Raw genomic sequence first — 18,595 nt, forward strand, 5'->3', positions numbered from 1 at the left:
ATGACCAGTGACAGGCCTCATCCACCTCACTCAAGCACAACCGCTTATTTGGGTTGTTGGTTCAAGCTATTAGCAAGGTCCACTCGATCTATGTACAGAGCATTTTCACATCATTTAGCTAGACAAATCAACACTAACTACATAGAACAACTTCACAGAATTTATCAAATGACTAGAATAATCAAACGTATCAACGAGAATGATTTCACAAAATTTAACATATGACCAGGATAATCAAGAGAAGTACAAATGAGAAGTAATTAAAATAAACACTTTTTGCGAAGAGATTTAGAGGAAGCATATTGTTTACTACCTGAATTACCTCAAAACAATTCCATGATCGCTTGATGCAAAATCCCTCTAACACCAATGTTTTTAATCATCTGCTATATCACCATAAATTTCCAAAGGTTATGGGTCGAAAAGGTGTATAAAGTTTAACAAAATCTATAATTCTCTTCTTGAACAAAATGCTAACTCTCAGTCTAAATACTCTTAATCTAAACTCTAAATCTATAAAACAAATGGAGAAAGAAAGGGAGATGAAGCAAAAACAAAAGGATGAAAAAAGAGGAAGAATGATAGAAATAGTTGAGAGGTGAGCTCAAATTTATAGGCAAAGTAAAGAGTAGCCTCCTAGTAAACTTGGAGAAAAAGAAAGATAATTGACTTGTAGGCAAAGAAAGGTTGCTTGGATGGAAATAAAAGAACCTTTGCTTAGAGGGAAAGAAAAGAACCTTTACTTGGTGTCCAAGAATAATAAAAAATTATTAGAAAACAAAGGAGATGAATAATAATAAGGTGGAGATAAAAAGAGATAAAATAAATAGAGAAAATAAGTTAGGTTCTCATCTAAAAATCTCGGCACCAAACTACCACCAATATTTTTCACTAAACTACTAATACCTCAAAAATACAGGATTTCACAGCAACTCCCAAAGCAACCACCACCGTTACACCTTCCCCTTCGCTGCCTCCTCCCCAATCACGTCGCACTTCCACCGCCCTCTCCAAACCACCATCGGACCTAACTGCTTTCTCTTCTTATATTCTTTTTCTTCTTCTTCTTCTTCTCCTTGTCGCGATCTACCGCCAGAGTTTTCACTGTTTTCTCTTCCTCATCTTCTTGTCCCCATCGCGACCCATATTACAACTTTGATCACAACTCACTGTCGTTGCCATTTCTGAAAACCCTAGGGCTAGGGTTAGGGTTTTGATCTCCCTCTTTCTTTTTTTTTCTTTATTTCTCTCTCTCTATCTCTCTCTCTCTTTCTCTCTCTCTCGCTTGATCTATCTCTTTCACTCGATCTCTTTTTCTCGCTCAATTTTGCTATCTCTTTCTCTCGCTTGATCTCTTTCTCTAAGGGGTAAGGAGTGGTCGGAGGTGGTGGTGGTTGAGGCGGTGAGGGGTAGTTGAAGATGGTTGTGGTTGTGGTGGTAATGGGGTGTGTAGCTCAACTTTTCATGTCCCATCTCAGAAGACAAATAAGCCCTATAGTTTCAGACTTCCGCGGTTCTAAATCTAATTCCACATGTGCAATGTGAAATAGATAATCACCAAAGAGTCCAAATCTGGCAAATCTTTTAGAAAATTGATTTTGAATCAAATTGTCAAAAATGGACTACTTTGCCAGATACAGAGTCGCCACCTAAATATTTTTGGAAAATTTAGGAAACCTATGACTCGTGCCAAAGGCCATGTGTCCATCATCACCAAGATTGTTTCGGCTCGGGAACTTAGGTACGAGGGGGTAAGGTCATGAATTGAGCACCCCCGTTTGCCCGATCAAAGATCGATCTCTACTAATCATGACATAAGTCTTATCTATATTATATGCTCTTGTTCTAATTATTAGGCTAGCATTACTATGTGATGTGCACACACACAAGTATAGACTAACTTGCAAGAATTGGAACATTTGATTTCATGTTCTGTTTTGAAAAAGATTTTGTGAATGTGCCACTAGCAAAAATAGGCTTACATGTACGTTAATCAAACTACCCCAATTCAAGCAACTAGCCTTCATCCACAGGTATTCAAACAGTTTATCATCTAAGCACTTAAGCCCCGTTTGTTTTCAGAGATAGAATGGAGGAGATTCATAGTGAGGGGATTAATAGTGAGGGGATTAATAGTGAGGAATTGTTAAATTATTTTTATATAAAATAATAAAACAAATAAAAAAGATAAAAAATTAAACATTAATATTTAAAAAAAAATTCCCAATATAAAAAAAAAAAAAATTTCTAATCCCCTCACTATTTTTCTAATACCATCTCTATCTCCTCCTTACTAATCCCCCTTCCAAGGGGACTACTAATACCAAGGGATTAATAGTCCCCTCCCCATCTCTCAAAACAAACACTCCATTAGTAATACCAAGGAATTAGTAATCCCAATCCTCTCCCTATCACCCCAAACAAACGGGGCCTTAGCCTCATGACAAGCATGCTAGACATGGCAACAATCACATGCATGTGATATGTTAAGGTGAGTACAGGCTCATTTAGTACTCCAAGCCAACAGAGAAACTAGTTAAAAAAATGCATGACTCCTAACTATGCAATATGACTAATGCAACACATGCGATATGCAATTACTAGGCTCGGCTTCTAATATAGCATATGAATCAATTTGATAACGTGCGGTCTAAACACGTATTCAAAGAAGTATTTAAACTAACAATGCAAGTTAGAATGATGAACTGAACCTAATGCATACAATATAAGTGGATGCAAACATGAAGTATGCTAAAAGAAACATGATGTTCTAAAACTAACCATTGTAAACAGTTAAATAAAAGGGAGAAAAACGTGGAGTTGAAAGACATACACATTATTACAACATTGCGCCCTCACACAGGAGGGTCCGAATGAACTAACTAGCTAAGCTAATTACTATGAATTAACTAACTATTACAAAACGAAATGAATACATTAGCTAAGCTACTTAACTAATTATTACAACAAATTAATTAACTATTCTAGCTAACTAATTATTACAAGACAAAATTAAATAACTAGTTTAGCTAACTAATTAATTACAACATGAAGTAACCAAATTAACTACTCTAATTACTCCTCCTCGGGAAACGAGGAATGCTCATGCATGAGCGGACTTTCCACCCGAAAAAGCCACTGTTTCTGTTGCTAAGTGCCTCTGTTGCATAGTAGAACACTTGCACTGTTTTCCACCTCAAGACCAATTATGTTCTGCTTCAAAAGTACACTGCTAGATTTTGCACAGGTGGTCGACAAATGGCCTGCCGTCCACTGATGGTGCCCTGCTGGCCACTGATGGCTGGATTGTCCTACTGCAACACAGAGTAAATAGAGCAGGGACAGGGTATTCTCAAGGGTTTGTTTGCATAATTTACCCCTCCTTATCATTTGAACAGCTCAAAGGAGTAGCAAGTTTGATTTACAAACCACCAATGGATGCAATTTCATTGCATGATGGCTTATGAACTAACCAATGAATGCAACAAAATAAGACTCTCAAAACCACCTCCCTATCATGAATGATTAAGGGAAGTAGTTGGTAATGACTCTTGAACTGTTTCATCACTAATGAGTATGAAATGACTCAAGACTCAAGGGTTCAAAAACTTCCGATTGAACCCAAACCAAGTTATTCTCTTGCATTATTTTAGCCTAAGTTTTAACATTCCATTTTAATTACCTTTCCATTCTTTGATTCATTAAGTCTAAAGGTGGGCTTTAAGTCCTCTAATGGAAAAAAGCATCAAACCAAGAGTTGTTTTAGGCATGAGAGAGACGTCATGCCATTGGTAATGAACCCCCAAAGGGATTAAACCATTAAGCACAAAGCCTCAATCTCATGCTTTAAACAAACAACTAGTTTGAAACAACTTTCAAAACAAAGAAAAAGCCAAGAAACGAGGGAGGTTACAGAGATGATTAGAGATGAAAACAAGTATGAAAAGCCATAAATAAATGCTATCAACTCAAATAGGATGGTGGCTAAGGCCTAAACCACCAATCCTATGAGGACTATTACACTACATGCATGCAATACAAGGCTCAAATGCAATAAACAACTAAAAGTAGTCCCAAAATAGTCTTAAAACATGCAAAAGAAGTGCTAGAATTAAGACAAAAATGGCTAAAATAGTAAACTACAACATGGAGCTATGCAAGTTAGTGAACAAGACACAAGGAGGGGAGACTAACCCCTCTAATTTTGAACTTCAAAACATGTTTTTAGCCACTAAAATAACTCTGAAATTTAGGCCTTATTTGGTTTGACTTTGGGAGATAAGTTTTCAAAAAATATTTTGGGAAGAGAGTTTAGAAATTTTTGTAGTTTGTTTGATTGTATATTTTGAAAATAGTTTTGGAGTTTGGGATGATTTGATATTTTGTTATAATTGAGTAGATGTATGTGAGAGAAAAAGCGATTGAAAAAGAGAGAGGATAGAGAAAAAATGATTGATTGATGTGTAGGAGAGAGAAAGTGATTTTGAAAATTTTTGAGAAAAATTACAAACAAAACAAAATTTTCAAAAATTTTCTCCAAAATTTTTTTCCCAAAGCCAAACCAAACAAGGCCTCAGTGTTTAAAATCTCAAAAAAAAGTTGACAAAGAGGTGGAAACACAAGGGCAAAGGCCTAAGAAGCAAGGTATAAAGAAGGGCTATCAACCCTTCTACTTTTAATGGCCTTAAACCACAAGTTTTAGCCCAAAAATACAAGCTTTTAAACAGTCCAAAAAATATTAGAAAAGATGGAAAACAAGTGGTGTAAAGATGGTACAAAGGCAAGAGAAGGTATACCTCTTGAAGAGGAATGAACCCTTAAGTCATAAACCAACAATTTCATATTCTCAAGTGCTTCAAGAGCTCAAATTTAAGCTCAAATCACCTCATCAAGAAGCTTTCTAGGTTTGGTTTAGAGTGTTTGGGCAAAGGCTATATAAGTTGCAAAAGAGAGAGAGAATTGTAGAGAGGATATTTTTGCTCCCAAAATTTTTTCTAACCTTAAAACCAAGAGAGAAGGTCCTCTATATATAGAAAAATATGAGCCTCGGTCGAAAATATCTATATAAAGACAGGTGGAGCAATGTGGGAATAGCTGGCACAAATATTTGCAAAAATCTGGTTTTTTAACACTTGTGGCCAGCAGGGCACTAATGGTGGACAGCAAGACACAAAAGGGGTAAAAGTTTCACTACTAGCCGGCAGGCCACTAGCAAGGGCCGGCAGGCCACTATTTGTGGCTGGCCATAAAAATCTATTTTTAGGCCCCATTTCAAACGGGCATATCTCCTTCATCCGGACTCCGTTTCAGGTCATTCTTGAGTCTAAATTGAAGCCCTAAAAATATAATTTCCAATGGTGGTAGCCTCACATCTAAATTCTAAGTGTGTGCAAAGAGATATGCCTATTTTAGTGAATGTTGCTTAGTTTTGTCCTAACGGATTGATGCCTAACTTCTCCTCCAACTAGGTTTCTTCCCTCCCTCTCTTATTTTCTTCAACTCCAAACCTTTAAATAAGATTTTTTAAATATTTTTTCAAAGAGTTCATCTCTCTTCCATTTATTTCCACTTTTTCCTTACTCAGTTTACCAAAAAATGCAATTTTTAACGAAATGTGAGCCTCAGAACATCGTCGAAACTTTTGGAAAAAATATTTTTAAAAAGAGGGTTTTGAGGTCTAAAATAATTTTGGTCAAAATAGTTTTGGTCCAAAATAGTAAGGGTGGGATTTAGAAGCTCTTCTTGCTGAAGAAATCAAACATTTGCACAACATAACTTTCATCATCGAGTGATCAATCAATGGCACCCAAGCCTTAAGGACGGTCAAAAATACGGTGTCTAAAGGGTGGTCAGAGATGGTAGTGACTGTCGGAATTGATTAGGGTTTGGAAAATTCGGGTTAAAAGATTAGGAATGAGGGTAAAAATGAAATTTTAGGTTGAAACAAAATTGAAATTTTAAAAAAAATAAAAAAAATAGAAGAGGTGGGGGTTGTAAGAAGAAATGTGGGGGTTAATAGTAATGCATTTTTCATATTACTATACAATTAATAAAATACACTTTTAATATATTTTAAATACTAGTATTTATACTATGTTCAACTTGTACAAATAAGAAGACTTGTGTGATGAACCATTATTCTAGATTGTTCTTGTTTGACGAGGTGTATGGCTCAAGTTATATTTGGTTATAACTACTGATTTAATTATGACATTTGTTAAATCAACATTACACATTATCATTATTTGCATATGGTAGAGGGTGTCTTGTAGAAGGACCTATACCAAATTTAGGCCTTCTCTGGTATATCTTTCTAGATATATGATTCAAAAAGTAATTGTTAATCAAACAAAAATAATTTCTGATCAGTTTTTAATTATTCAGTGATATTTTAAAATTGACTCTATTGCTTATTTTTCATGTGATTTTAGTTTATTTTAATTTATTTAGAAAATAAAATTTTAAAATAAGAAGAGAATCCAAAAATCAAACAAGCAAGAAAAAAATAAAGAGTAAAAAGAGGCTAATCCAGACAAGGTCTAAACCCAAATGAAGGCTTTGAAATCAAAATAATGGAACTCTTAAAGTATAATCCAGAACAACAATGTTGGAAACATGTAAATCAACACGTAAAGTTGTCAAAAAAATATATGAATAAATATAATTTTATAAAATTTGTTGGCATAATTCATTTATGTGCCCTAGTTAATAATATATTAATTTGTATTGATTTTGATTAATTTTTTAATTTTAACTATACATTAAATTGATAAATTTCTATTTTTACTACTTATTAAATTAAATGTTTTTTAGGGCAATGCACCAATAAATCCCAAAATAAGACCTTGTGAACCATTTAGTCTTGTGTTTAATCTTATGGACTGATAAGTCCCATTGGAGATAAAATGGCCTATTTGCACGTGATGTTAGCGTGTGCCGTTTAGATTTTGTGGGTATTCTAGGGATTGAACAATGTTAAAATTACATTCCTACCCAATAAAGCTTACTATAGGTTGTTTTTGTTTTCCCTCCGTTGTGATACTCACGGAAGAGATTGACATGGAAAAATAGTAGATTTGCAATGTTAATCTAGTGAGAATGGCATTCAATCACGTTGCTGGGTTTGGTAATGTTTAATCGTCATTCTGAGTTTCCGATTTGTTATTTGGGTCATTGAAACCCTGGAATTACGAATCAACGTTTGCTGTAATCGATTTGGTATACTTTGACAACTGGTTTCCAGTGTGTGTAGTTCGTCGGTGTATCAAAGGCAACATTGGATTTGTTCTACGATGCTGTTAAGTATGGGTTTTGGTTGATTTAGAAAGCAACATATTCGCAAAACCAGTGTGATGAAGATGGAAGGTTCTTTGTTTGTAATGTTGGGACGAGGGAATTTTGCCAATTTGTTCCCCATATGATTTTAGTAACGTTGGATAATGATGTTTGATTGAACCAATTTAACATTATGGTTCATCAAAAACCCTAGAAATACAAAACCCCTTTCCTTCAAGTGTGTCGCTACTGTTGTTTCGGTGCTATGTTTAATCGATTGACGTTGTATTCGACATCGACGACGTAATAAAGACTTGTTCATATCCTGCTTTCCACATTAGTCGACAGCTGTGGTGTTAAACACTGATGCCAGGTATTTGTTTGTGATGGTGGTTTGCAATGTGGTGTGCTGTGTAGGTGTAGGTGGGTAACATTAGATGATTGTGCTGAATACTGGTATTAATGTAATGTCAAATGCTCTGTCTGGCATGTTGGTCTGTGAAAATTGTTTTGTGGGTTTGTAATTTTTTTCTGTTTGATATCGTGTAGTGTCTCTTGGTTTTTTTTTTTTTTTTTAAAAGCATTATGTTGGTATGTTGGAGTCCTGATGTTCACGTCTATAGGAGTTTTATCCACATGTTGTGTATGTCAATTTTGTGCGATTGCATACATGGTATTGGGTGTGTTGTGTAATTAAAAGATGGGGATGAGACCCTTTCTGGTTAGATGTCCTTGTTGTTTATTGCATTGGTTTGATGGTCATGTCTTTGGTTTTTTGAGTTTGTTCATGGTGTTGATACCAATGGATGTTATCAACGACGTTTTCCATATTGGGTTGTGTAACTTTTGAAATGATGTGTTTGCATTGTAGGCGTAATGTGGAGTGATAAAGATACCGATGTAACATACAGTGTGACACCGTTGGTATGCCTGTGAGGTGCAATGTTGATAGTGTGTAATATGTCTGTCTGGTCATTATGTTTTAGAACATTTGGGCCCCCCTTGTTAGGTGAAGGTGTTGATGTTGTTTGAATAAAATGTGAATGACTACGCTAGTAAGTTGCATTGTCATGCCTCGTGAGACGTTTAAGATTGTAATATGTTATGTACATGTGTTAGCAAACGTAATGCTTTTCGTTTGGCGTTTGTGCGATTTTGTAAATATTCGTTTGGTTTTTTAATTTTTATTTTTTTTTACAGTTTTTTGTGTGTGAACATACCAACATCATAGACCTGGAGCGACGAAATGTGTTCCTAAGGTTCTGTAGGTGAAACATTACGACACTCATTGCGAATAAGAAAGGCTTAGATTTGGCAGACCGAAGTTTGATCATGGTATGATGTTACGTAATTGTATTGTTATTAATTTCTGCAGGTTTTTTTGTAAATGAAATGGAATTTGTTTTGTTTATTGGCAGGTTAAAAATAGAAAACTATCGGGGACGATAATGGAACATTACAAACTAAATATGTTGGTGGCAGAGGAGAAGCATACTAAATCAAAAAAGAATATGCTAGATGTGGAGTCGGTTTCGATGTTTGATGGGAATACCGTTGAGGGTGTTGACGGTGTAGGGATCGAGGCTAGTTTTGATTGCTGGAAACTGGATTCACCGTCTAGAGAGCATGTCGAAATAGACACAGAGGTAGACACAGCAAACACTGACATTGGCGCTACTCGAGCGTCGGATAAATGTAACATGATGGTGTGTTAGTGTGCCTTTGCAGTTTGGGGTTCCTGTGGGATTGGCAACAGTGTAATGTTAATGCCATTTGTTGTGTTGGGTTTGTTGTTGTGTTGTAATGTACTACCCATTCCCCTATTTTTGAGTGTATGGATATTGGTGGTGATATAGAATGTTAATAACATTTGTGGTAATAAAAAATGTAAAGTTAACTGTATCAATGTTAATAAAGTGTAGTGTCAGTATTATTTTTTTGATTTGTTGTGTTGTAATCTACCACCCATTCCCCTATTTTTTGAGTGTATGGATGTTGGTGGTGATATGGAATGCTAATAACATTTGTGGTAGTAAAAATGTAATATTAACTGTATTGATGTCAATGAAGAAAATAATATCAGCAATTGAAACCCATCCACTGCATATCACTCTACAAAAATCAAACACACAAAAATGGAAATGTAAAATGTTACCATCTCAATCATTACACACAAATGAGTAAAAAAGAATCCACTAAAATCATAACAAGGGTAAAAGTGTAAACTCCACCCATGCCAAATCAAAAGAAAATATTCTTTATCAATTAAATAGGACCAAATGGTTCAAAAGAAAAAACACGGGACTAAATGGATTATCATTTCCTAATTTGAGATTTATAGGTAATTTCTCCTATTTTTTATTACTAAATGTTTCAATGATTTTTAAATTTGTATATAATTACTTTATAAATCTATTTTATATTTTTATACACAAAATAATAATTCAAAACATTTGAAGTCAAATGTAATAAAATATTATTAATTACTCTTGAATGACTTATTATTTATTTTTAAATAGTAGAACGAAAAATAAATTAGGGATCAGTGAAGAACAAGTTTTTTTTAATAATTTTTTTTGACTAAAATATGAGATAAAAAAATTAATATATTTAGAATAACATTTTTTTTAATAAAAATAAGGGTGAAACATCAAGAAATAATAAATAGCAATCTTATAAACTGTTTGGTTCACTATTTTTTTTCTTATGGATCCATATGTCTCATTCTAATGTGAATTACATAAAACGCCAAGTATAAATGTGCGCATGTTACATGTTGAGGGATAAATGTGAGTTTTCTCATAATATTGAAATTACTAAACGTAACATTTCAAAAAAAAAAAAACTCCTTAATATATTTTTCTCAAGTGTAACACTCCAATGTAATACGCTAAAAAATTTCTTAGTGTACTTTTCTCAAACTTTTTTTTTTTGATCGGCAAAGACAAATTACATTAAAAACATGAAATTTACAGGTACAAGGAAATAAAACGCAATGAGAGAGATTCGAAGAGTAAATACTCACTCTCCCACTACTGCTACTCGCGTTCTTACAACCAACCCCTAAGCCTCACGATTTTAAATTTTAAAATACAACAAAAAAATAAATAAAATAAACCACACACTTGAGCCCCCACCTAAAACGCAGCTACACACTGCTACACTGATACACTCTTGAAACACCCCACGTTTGACTCAAACACCGATACACTTTTGAGCCCCACGCCTGACCCGAACACCCTACACCATTGACGGACACTCAACCTCCATACTTTTCTTAAACTTAACAACGTAATATTCTAAAAAAAGAAATTTCCTCACCTCACCTTTTCATTTCCATCCCAAAAACAAATTAGAAAATTAGAAAAATGAATTACAAAATCGCATTCACTTAAACTCAAATGATACCAAATTAAATAAATACAACTTTTCAAAACAAAAATGACTAATTAATTTTTAAAAAAACTCTTAAAGCTAAATGGATCAACATTCCTTATATAGAATTTATGTTTGAATTTTCCTAAAAATAACGTATAAAAAATGAAGTGAATGAAAATAAAAATAATGTACAAATAGTTTTTGTTGACATTTTAATTTTTAGGCCATTTTGCTTGGTGGGTTGCCGGGTATTATATTTTTTTATTAAATTTGAGTAAAAGTTTTACTTAATATCAACCGTTTCAATGAAAAATTTTGAATTTTTATCAAAGTATTAGTCGCTTAGGAGGATGATCGGGAGATGTTCGATCAATCAACTGACCAGTGCAAATTGTCTAAATTCTGAAAACAAACTATTTATAGTAAATTGCAAGGAGGTGGGTGTTCGAGATACAATCAACCGATCAATTCATTTAGTGCTTTTGTATAACTACAAAACAAACAGCTACCTCTAATAATTTGATGAAAAACTCTAGATATTCTCAATTTAATAAAAAATATAAGATATTCTTTATTTGATATTGATTTAATGCTAATATTAAAATTAATTTTTTTTTATTAAATTTAAATTTGATAAAAGAAAATAATAATAGTTGGATTGGAGACGCAGTTACTGAAGCTTTCGAGGGCATCCTAGTAATATCAAATCGCGTGAAAAATTAGGGTTTGGTTGTCATCCTCGCCTCCCTATATAATCCCCCCTATGCTCCAACTACAGCCATGACATCAATCACTTCTCTTCATTCTCAGCGGTCACGGAGGCTGGAGATCTCATGACCATTCTGCAAGGTCAGATGTATCTATCTGTATTCCAATGATTAGTTGTAATTTTGAGGCATATTTTCGATGTTTGTGTGTTCAATTTCACTGTGAAAAATGGTTCTGGAGGCAGTGACGATGAAAATTATACCATCAAACTATGAAAGCTATAAAGCTTGTTGATGTGAACAAATCATTATTCTCTGAGCCTTTTTTTGAAATTTTTATGAATAATTTATTGTTTTTGTTTGGATTTTTGTTTTATTTGGTGCAAATGGATGATAATAAGACTTTGATGCATTTAGGGCAACAAAATAGAGTCACTGATGCGTTCTCTCTATAGCGTTTTCTGTGCTTTACGTTGCCGATATCAAAATGAAGCTGAATCTGAATCTGGCATTGCCTTTTTCTTGGCTCTGCCTTCAGATGTTTCGATATTTGATGAGGAATTTGATTTCTGCAATGGATCTTCATTTCTGATTACGTTTAAAATAAGTAATATTGTGTTTCTTGTAGTTATTGCGATTTGGTTTACGAATTTGTCAGGTGTTTTCTATTTGTCTTTGTTATTATATTTATTTTATGGAAATTCTTGCTATAGGATAATGGATGATGCATTTAGGCTGTGTTTGATTTAAGAATTTGGAGACGGATTTGAAAAGGGAACGGGGAATATATTTTATCTAATTTTATGCACCTTTTTCATTTTTCTTTTTGAAAAAATTTCCAAATTCTTGAACCAAATGCAGCCTTAGGGCAACAAATTAGAGTCTCTGATGCACCCTCACCATGGTGTTTTTAGCGCTGTACGTTGCCGATAACAAAATGAAACGGAATTCTGGCATTGGCTTTTTCTTTCACTTGGCTTGTGCATTCAGATGTTTCAATATTTAGCATTTCATAATCTTTTTTTTTTTTTTTTGTCTTCATATTGATAGTGAATTTGATTTCTGCATTGGAACTTTGTGATTAGATTTACGCTAAAATAATGTTCTTCCTTGCAGCTATTGGGATTTGGTTTACAAATTGGTTAGAATAGAGAGAAATTTTTCATTTGATTTCTACGATGGAACTTTACTTTGAGATTAGATTGCAAACTAGTTAGAATAGGTAGAATTTTCCAATTTGTTATTGTTATCATATTATAGTTATTGAATGTAAAATCTTGCTGTAGGACAATGAATGGTGCTTTTAGGGGCAACAAACTAGAGTCTCTGATGCGCTCTTTCTCCATAGCGTATCCAGCGCTGTATGTTGCCAATAACAACGTGAACCTGAGATGCTGGCATTTGCCAAGTATTTGTTTTCACCAGGCTAATGCACTCATATGTTTCAATATTTAGCACTTCAGTTTTTTTATTGATACTGAATTTCATGTAGGCAATTGAACTCCACTTGTTATTAATAATATTGAATTTAAGATAGACATGCACGAAGTTTGATGTTTTATTAGGGCACTATTATCTTTGAAACAACATTTACACTTTGTTTGGTTTGAGTGATTTAAAGTTTAGAGTATTTACTCAACTTGTGATTAATAGTATTGAATTTGAGAAAGACATGCACCAAGTTTGATATTTTATTAGGACACTATTATCCTTGAAACAACATTTACACTTTTTTTGGTTTGAGTGATTTAAACTTTAGAGTATTTACTCCACTTGTGATTTAATAGTATTGAATTTGAGAAAGACATGGACCAATTTTGATGTTTTATTAGGACACTATTATCTTTGAAACAACATTTACACTTTGTTTGGTTTGAGTGATTTGAACTTCAGAATATTGCTAGATGCATCTTCCTAATTCTATTTTGAGTTGGGGTTGAGGGAAAGGGGTTGTAACTACTAGAAACAAGGAAGCCAAATGATGAGTTTTGATTAAATCTCTTACGACGGTCATCTGACGTGCTTATTGTTAGCATTGATGTAATGTTCAACACCACTGATGGTTTTCTTTGAAGAGGGAGTGGTAGGTTTATGAAAATCAAAACGGGGTAACTTTGCCATGTCTTCTTAATTACTATTTGCCATATTTATATGGTTGGCATAACAATTTGTTTAGCATAGGAATCTGAAAAATATAAAAATGAAACAAATTAATTGGCTTCACAAAATCTGGCTTTGTATTCCATTTTTCCTTGGTGTTTTTTCCCCTACTTTTGTGGCTCTTGTTCCTTCATTTGGATGTGAATGGAATTAGAGTAACAAAACAGAACAACTTGATCCCATAGCATGTATTCCGCAATCATTTTGAAGGCAAGTGCTACAATGATTTGTCATTATAGATGAGCACTGCCTGAACCCCTAGGAGCAAATTAATACATTGTCTATCAAACCATTATTGTGAGCAAGCAAGTGTATTTTTTGTGTTAAGTTACTATGACCTTGTGGTTTTACAAAACTACAATTATCCCCATTCTTAGTATAATTACAATTACTTCCCTGTGTGAAATTTGTACCAAATTAATCCACACTGTTAAAAACTACTAGTAATTTTTGTTAATTCACAGAATTTTTAAAATGTTAAAATTATTGTTTGTATTTAAAATAAATAAGATTGATTATTTTACATTACATTATATCTGTCACACACATATATATACGTCCTTTGCTCCATTCCTCTCCCTATCTCCCTATCTTCATCAGCAGTGGTTGTGGTGTTCAATGGAAAGAGGAGGTTGGGGTTGCTGTGGACATGAAAATATTGTGGGGAGTGGCAGTATTATGTGGTGGTTGTGCACCAGTGGTCAGCAGAACTGGGTAGGGTTTCATATTCAAAGGCATGGTTGAAGATTTATGTTTTGTCTCATCTAAAATTCTTCTGATGTATATTCCCTTATGCACACACGAAACACTCATATTTATATGTTTTGGCTATTCTGAATCTTAGGGTGTAGTAATTGTTCTTGTTGTTTTGTTATATTTATGCGCAGCCCTTAAGATCGTCTTCCTCTTTCAACACATGGAAGCGTTTTGAGTCATAGCTGTGCTATATCAACTGTATGTATACACGTGCACTTACATGTATGTGTATGCATATGTTGGGGTTTCTCTTCAGGGTTTTCCTTTTGAGTTCCCTCTTGCCCCCATCTATACTTCTTTTGAGGCATTTCAAACACTTTTGGAGCTGAATCTGCCTATTTGTTGACTCTGAGGTACATAGTTTTTGTGCTATTTTTATCTCTGAGTGTCTCAATTATTGGGATTTTTAACTCCAAAAATTCATTGTGAAATGTCTTGACTTCTAGGTGGGGGGACACTCAATTCCTTCTTTGATTTCCTAGATTTCAGAGTTTTGGAACTTATCTGTTGTGGGTTTCATAAATGGGAGAAAAGTTGAGACCTTTTTTTCTCTTGATCTCCAGCACCCCAATCTATTGAGATTGGTCAATTTTTTATTTTTTGTTTTTTTTTCTTCGTATCAGTCACAGACATGTGTCTGTGGGGGTTGTGGGGGTCAAAGACACAATACCCACATATACAGGTCATTGAGTGATAGAACGAAAAAAGAAATGAAAAACAGAAAATGAAAAGTTGGCCAATTTCAATAGATTGGGGTGGTGGGAGTCAAGGAAAAATGAGGTCTCAACTTTTTTTTCCCTATTGTGGCTTTACCAGTGTTAGGATTTATTTTTATTTTTATTTTTATTTTTTTATGTGATTTTAATGAGTTATTAATAAATTTGTTATAGTTGAGTTTTGGAAAATACTTTTGGAAAAGCCGGGGGTATGTTGGAAACTTTCCCTTTGCGTTAGTGTGATATGTTCCTTTCATTTTAGTTCAATCAAATTGAAGTCCAAGAGTTGGCAAGAATGATGAATCTATATAGATGTGAGAGGAGAAAATCTTTTGTGAGCCTCCAATATTTAATGCTTATTGATATTCTGACTTGCCTTCTATGATTATAGTTTTAATTTTTTTGCTAGTTATTAAAGATCTTTTCAAATGCAGTAGAATTGTATTAGAATGATTGTTACTCATTTTGTACTTTTGTGTTGTTCAGTGCCTCTATGCCTTTTTAATGAAAAAAGGATACACTATAATAGGTTACTTCATAAATTTAATGTTGACTTGTACTCGAGTCAGCAATTCAACACATGTTTTAGCCTTAAGTTTTTTTTAGAGGGGTGTTTTAGCCGTGCTTAAGTTAGCAATTTAATGAATTTAATGTTGACTCAATTGAATTCACACGGCAAATTGTTGCAATTTTCAATGTAAAATTGCCTAATATTTTGTGCAAATTTTTTTGGTTCCAAACTGGGTACATGCGCAAACGAGGATGAGGCAGAGACGTTTGGTCCTGCATAATTGTCTAAGCTATAGGCTTTTTATGCGTGTTAAGGTACATCGTTTTTGTGTTTAGGGGGTGTTTGGGAAGGAGTTTTTTTAGTTTTTTTGATTAAAATAATATTAAAAGACAAAATAGAATAAAATATATAAGACAAAATGTCACATTAAATTTATAATTATTTTATTTTTTTTCTCACAAATATTATTTCTAATTATAAAAAAATTTAATTATTTTTTCAAATACAATTTTTAGCTTCCTAAAATAGTTAAAAATTAAAATAGTTTACTAAAATAGTAATTTTTCGAACACCCATTATATATAGTGCATTTTAACATAAACATCAATACAATATGCAAATATTTTTGTATATATAGGATGTTGAATTCATGGTTTGAAATTGTCTACCTTGCCGTCCAAGTTCAAGGTCTTGATGTAGTCTTGCAGAATTATCTACTTTGCTTTCCAAGTTGAAATTGACATTTTTGCCTGGCGTAAGAGGTGACAATCATGGGTGAGGTTGTTGGGCGAGGCTGTTATGAGGAGTGATTGTTTAGGGTTATGGTTTTGACGGGTTTGGAGAAGAATATGAAGCCAAAAGGCAATAATGTAAATTTTCATTTTATTATTATGACTTTTGGGTTCTCTTTTTTCTTGCGGCTCTTTGAACAAGCACGCCCCTTACACTACTGTCTTACCATTTCTGTCAATTTAGGCAACAATTTATGTGTTTGGAAAGTGGATTGATTTTTGGATTTTTAATATTTTGGTTATTTTAACCTGAGGTTAAAAAGGTTTGTTTTGGAATAGGTTTTTTGGTTTTTTTTAACTTTTGAAATAGGTGTTTTGATTTTTTTAATTTTTTGTGAGAGAGAGAATATAATGATTATAAATTTGATGTGATATTTTATTTTATTAAGTTATAAAATTTGTTTTTTCTTTTTGTGATTAAAATAATTTTAAATTCCAAATTTAACTCAGCCCAAGTTGCCAAACAAAGTCACAATGGATGTATTTTAGTGTAAAATTATGTTTGAATGATAATAAGAGAGTACAGTGAATTTTACTCCATAAATATAACATTGTTTTGATTGCTTTTAGATCATTCAATTTTCATATACAGTTAGAACTTATGATTTTAATGTTTAATAAGGCTTACGTATTTTTTTTTTTCCCTTTTAATTTTGTCTTTTGCCACTTGTTAGATCTAATAGAATGTTTGGTTTTATGAAATGAAATAAATAATTTGAATTGTTGATGTCTTCAACCTCAAAAATAAGTTTACCGACTCCAAATTAATAAAATTGAAATCCTTATCTTAGTAAGGGTTATCTACACATTTTTTTAAACTGTTAACAAATATTATTTTAAGTTTTTAAATTATATAAAAAAGGAATAGATGAACTCTTAAATTCATCAACATCAGCGTCTCTGCAATCGCTTTGACGCTGTTGTAAGTGTCGCTATATCCTTCATTCATTTTGTTAGCGTTACAGCACCTTCTCAGATGAAGCTACAGCACGCTGGTTGTGTGTTTGAAGTTTGGCCGGACGTCTGTCAATTGGTCAACGATAATTTATTTTTAAGAAATTGTTTAGTTGGTTGTTCATTAATTTAATAAGAAAATAAAAAATATAATAATAAAATAATATTTTAATAAGATGGAATTAAAATTTTAAAAAATTTGATATAATAGAATAGATAGCTAGTTAAAATAGTAAAATAAGTTTTTAAACTCACTAAAAATTTAAGAAGACTGTTATAGATGCTGTAAATAAAGAACTCTCCCCAATTGTATGGTTGAGAATTAACAATCTCACTCTTATCTATTTTGTATATATTTGTCAATCTCAACTGAGAGAGAGAGAGACAGAGAAGGAGAAAGAGAGATGGGAGTGGTGATAATAGACGGCTTGACGGTCCGATCCTTCGTGGAAGACGAAGAACAGTTCAAGAAGAGCGTGGACGAGCGTTTCGCAGCCGTAGATCTGAACAGCGACGGCGTTTTGTCTCGATTGGAGCTTCGTAAGGCGTTCGAGTCGTTCCGGCTTATAGAGACTCACTTCGGCGTGGACGTGGTTACGCCGCCGGAGGAGCTGACGAAGCTCTACGACTCCATCTTCGACAAGTTCGACTGCGACAAGAGCGGTACGATCGATCTGGAGGAGTTCCGATCTGAGATGAAGAAGATCATGCTTGCCATTGCCGATGGACTCGGCTCCTCTCCCATCCAGATGGCTCTCGAGGACGATGATAAGAACCTCCTCAAGAAAGCCGCCGATCTCGAGGCCTCTAAGATTCATCAGTGATGACTGAATCATCCAAAGGGCTCTGATTTGCTTTCTTTCTGTACGTACCTATAGATTTTCTTCTGTTTTTATTTTCGTTTTTGGTAAAAATAAGATGGCTTGTAATCTTCTTGGTGTATTGCCCTCTCTCTCTCTCTCTCTATATATATATATATAAATTAACCAAAACATCACTTGCAATTTGCAAACCATGTATGCACAAAAAAATGGATCAAGTTGACTTGATTTTTTTTGAGACCCATAATAATTTTTCATTATGTTTGTGACATTGAATAATTGAAAAGACTATTCGGCCCAATTTATTTCTCCATTGTAAAAAAATCAACTTAAGGTAGTATACAATCATTATATTTAAATTTAAATTTTAAAATAATTTTTTATCATTATTTTTTTGAATTATAAAATAAAATGTGTTTATAATGATTTATAAGTGGAAATTTTAAAAATTTAACAAAATTTAATATTTCAAAATAGAAAATGGACAAATTAGGAAAATTTATCCATAAGTCCTAGTTTCTGAAAA

The 18,595-nt window shown here is 33.3% G+C and overlaps 1 protein-coding gene and 3 non-coding genes across 4 annotated transcripts; all 4 read left to right on the plus strand.

Moving 5' to 3' along the window:
• The first annotated feature begins 11,439 nt into the window (after positions 1 to 11,439).
• LOC114267671 (uncharacterized) lies at positions 11,440 to 18,240 on the plus strand. The gene has a single exon (XM_082916125.1). It carries the CDS (start codon positions 17,653 to 17,655, stop codon positions 18,070 to 18,072), a length of 420 nt encoding a protein of 139 aa, XP_082772251.1. The 5' UTR covers positions 11,440 to 17,652; the 3' UTR covers positions 18,073 to 18,240.
• LOC114267751 (small nucleolar RNA snoR116) lies at positions 11,600 to 11,683 on the plus strand. The gene has a single exon (XR_003631050.2). It is a non-coding gene; the product is annotated as a small nucleolar RNA snoR116 (small nucleolar RNA).
• Positions 13,332 to 13,425, plus strand: LOC114267748 (small nucleolar RNA Z161/Z228). The gene has a single exon (XR_003631047.2). It is a non-coding gene; the product is annotated as a small nucleolar RNA Z161/Z228 (small nucleolar RNA).
• On the plus strand, positions 15,277 to 15,373 carry LOC114267749 (small nucleolar RNA Z266). Its single transcript, XR_003631048.2, has one exon. It is a non-coding gene; the product is annotated as a small nucleolar RNA Z266 (small nucleolar RNA).
• Positions 18,241 to 18,595: the final 355 nt, after the last annotated feature.

The sequence above is a fragment of the Camellia sinensis genome, chromosome 2 (assembly GCF_055761805.1).
Source record: "Camellia sinensis isolate YWXY chromosome 2, ASM5576180v1, whole genome shotgun sequence".
Taxonomy (NCBI): Eukaryota; Viridiplantae; Streptophyta; class Magnoliopsida; order Ericales; family Theaceae; genus Camellia; species Camellia sinensis.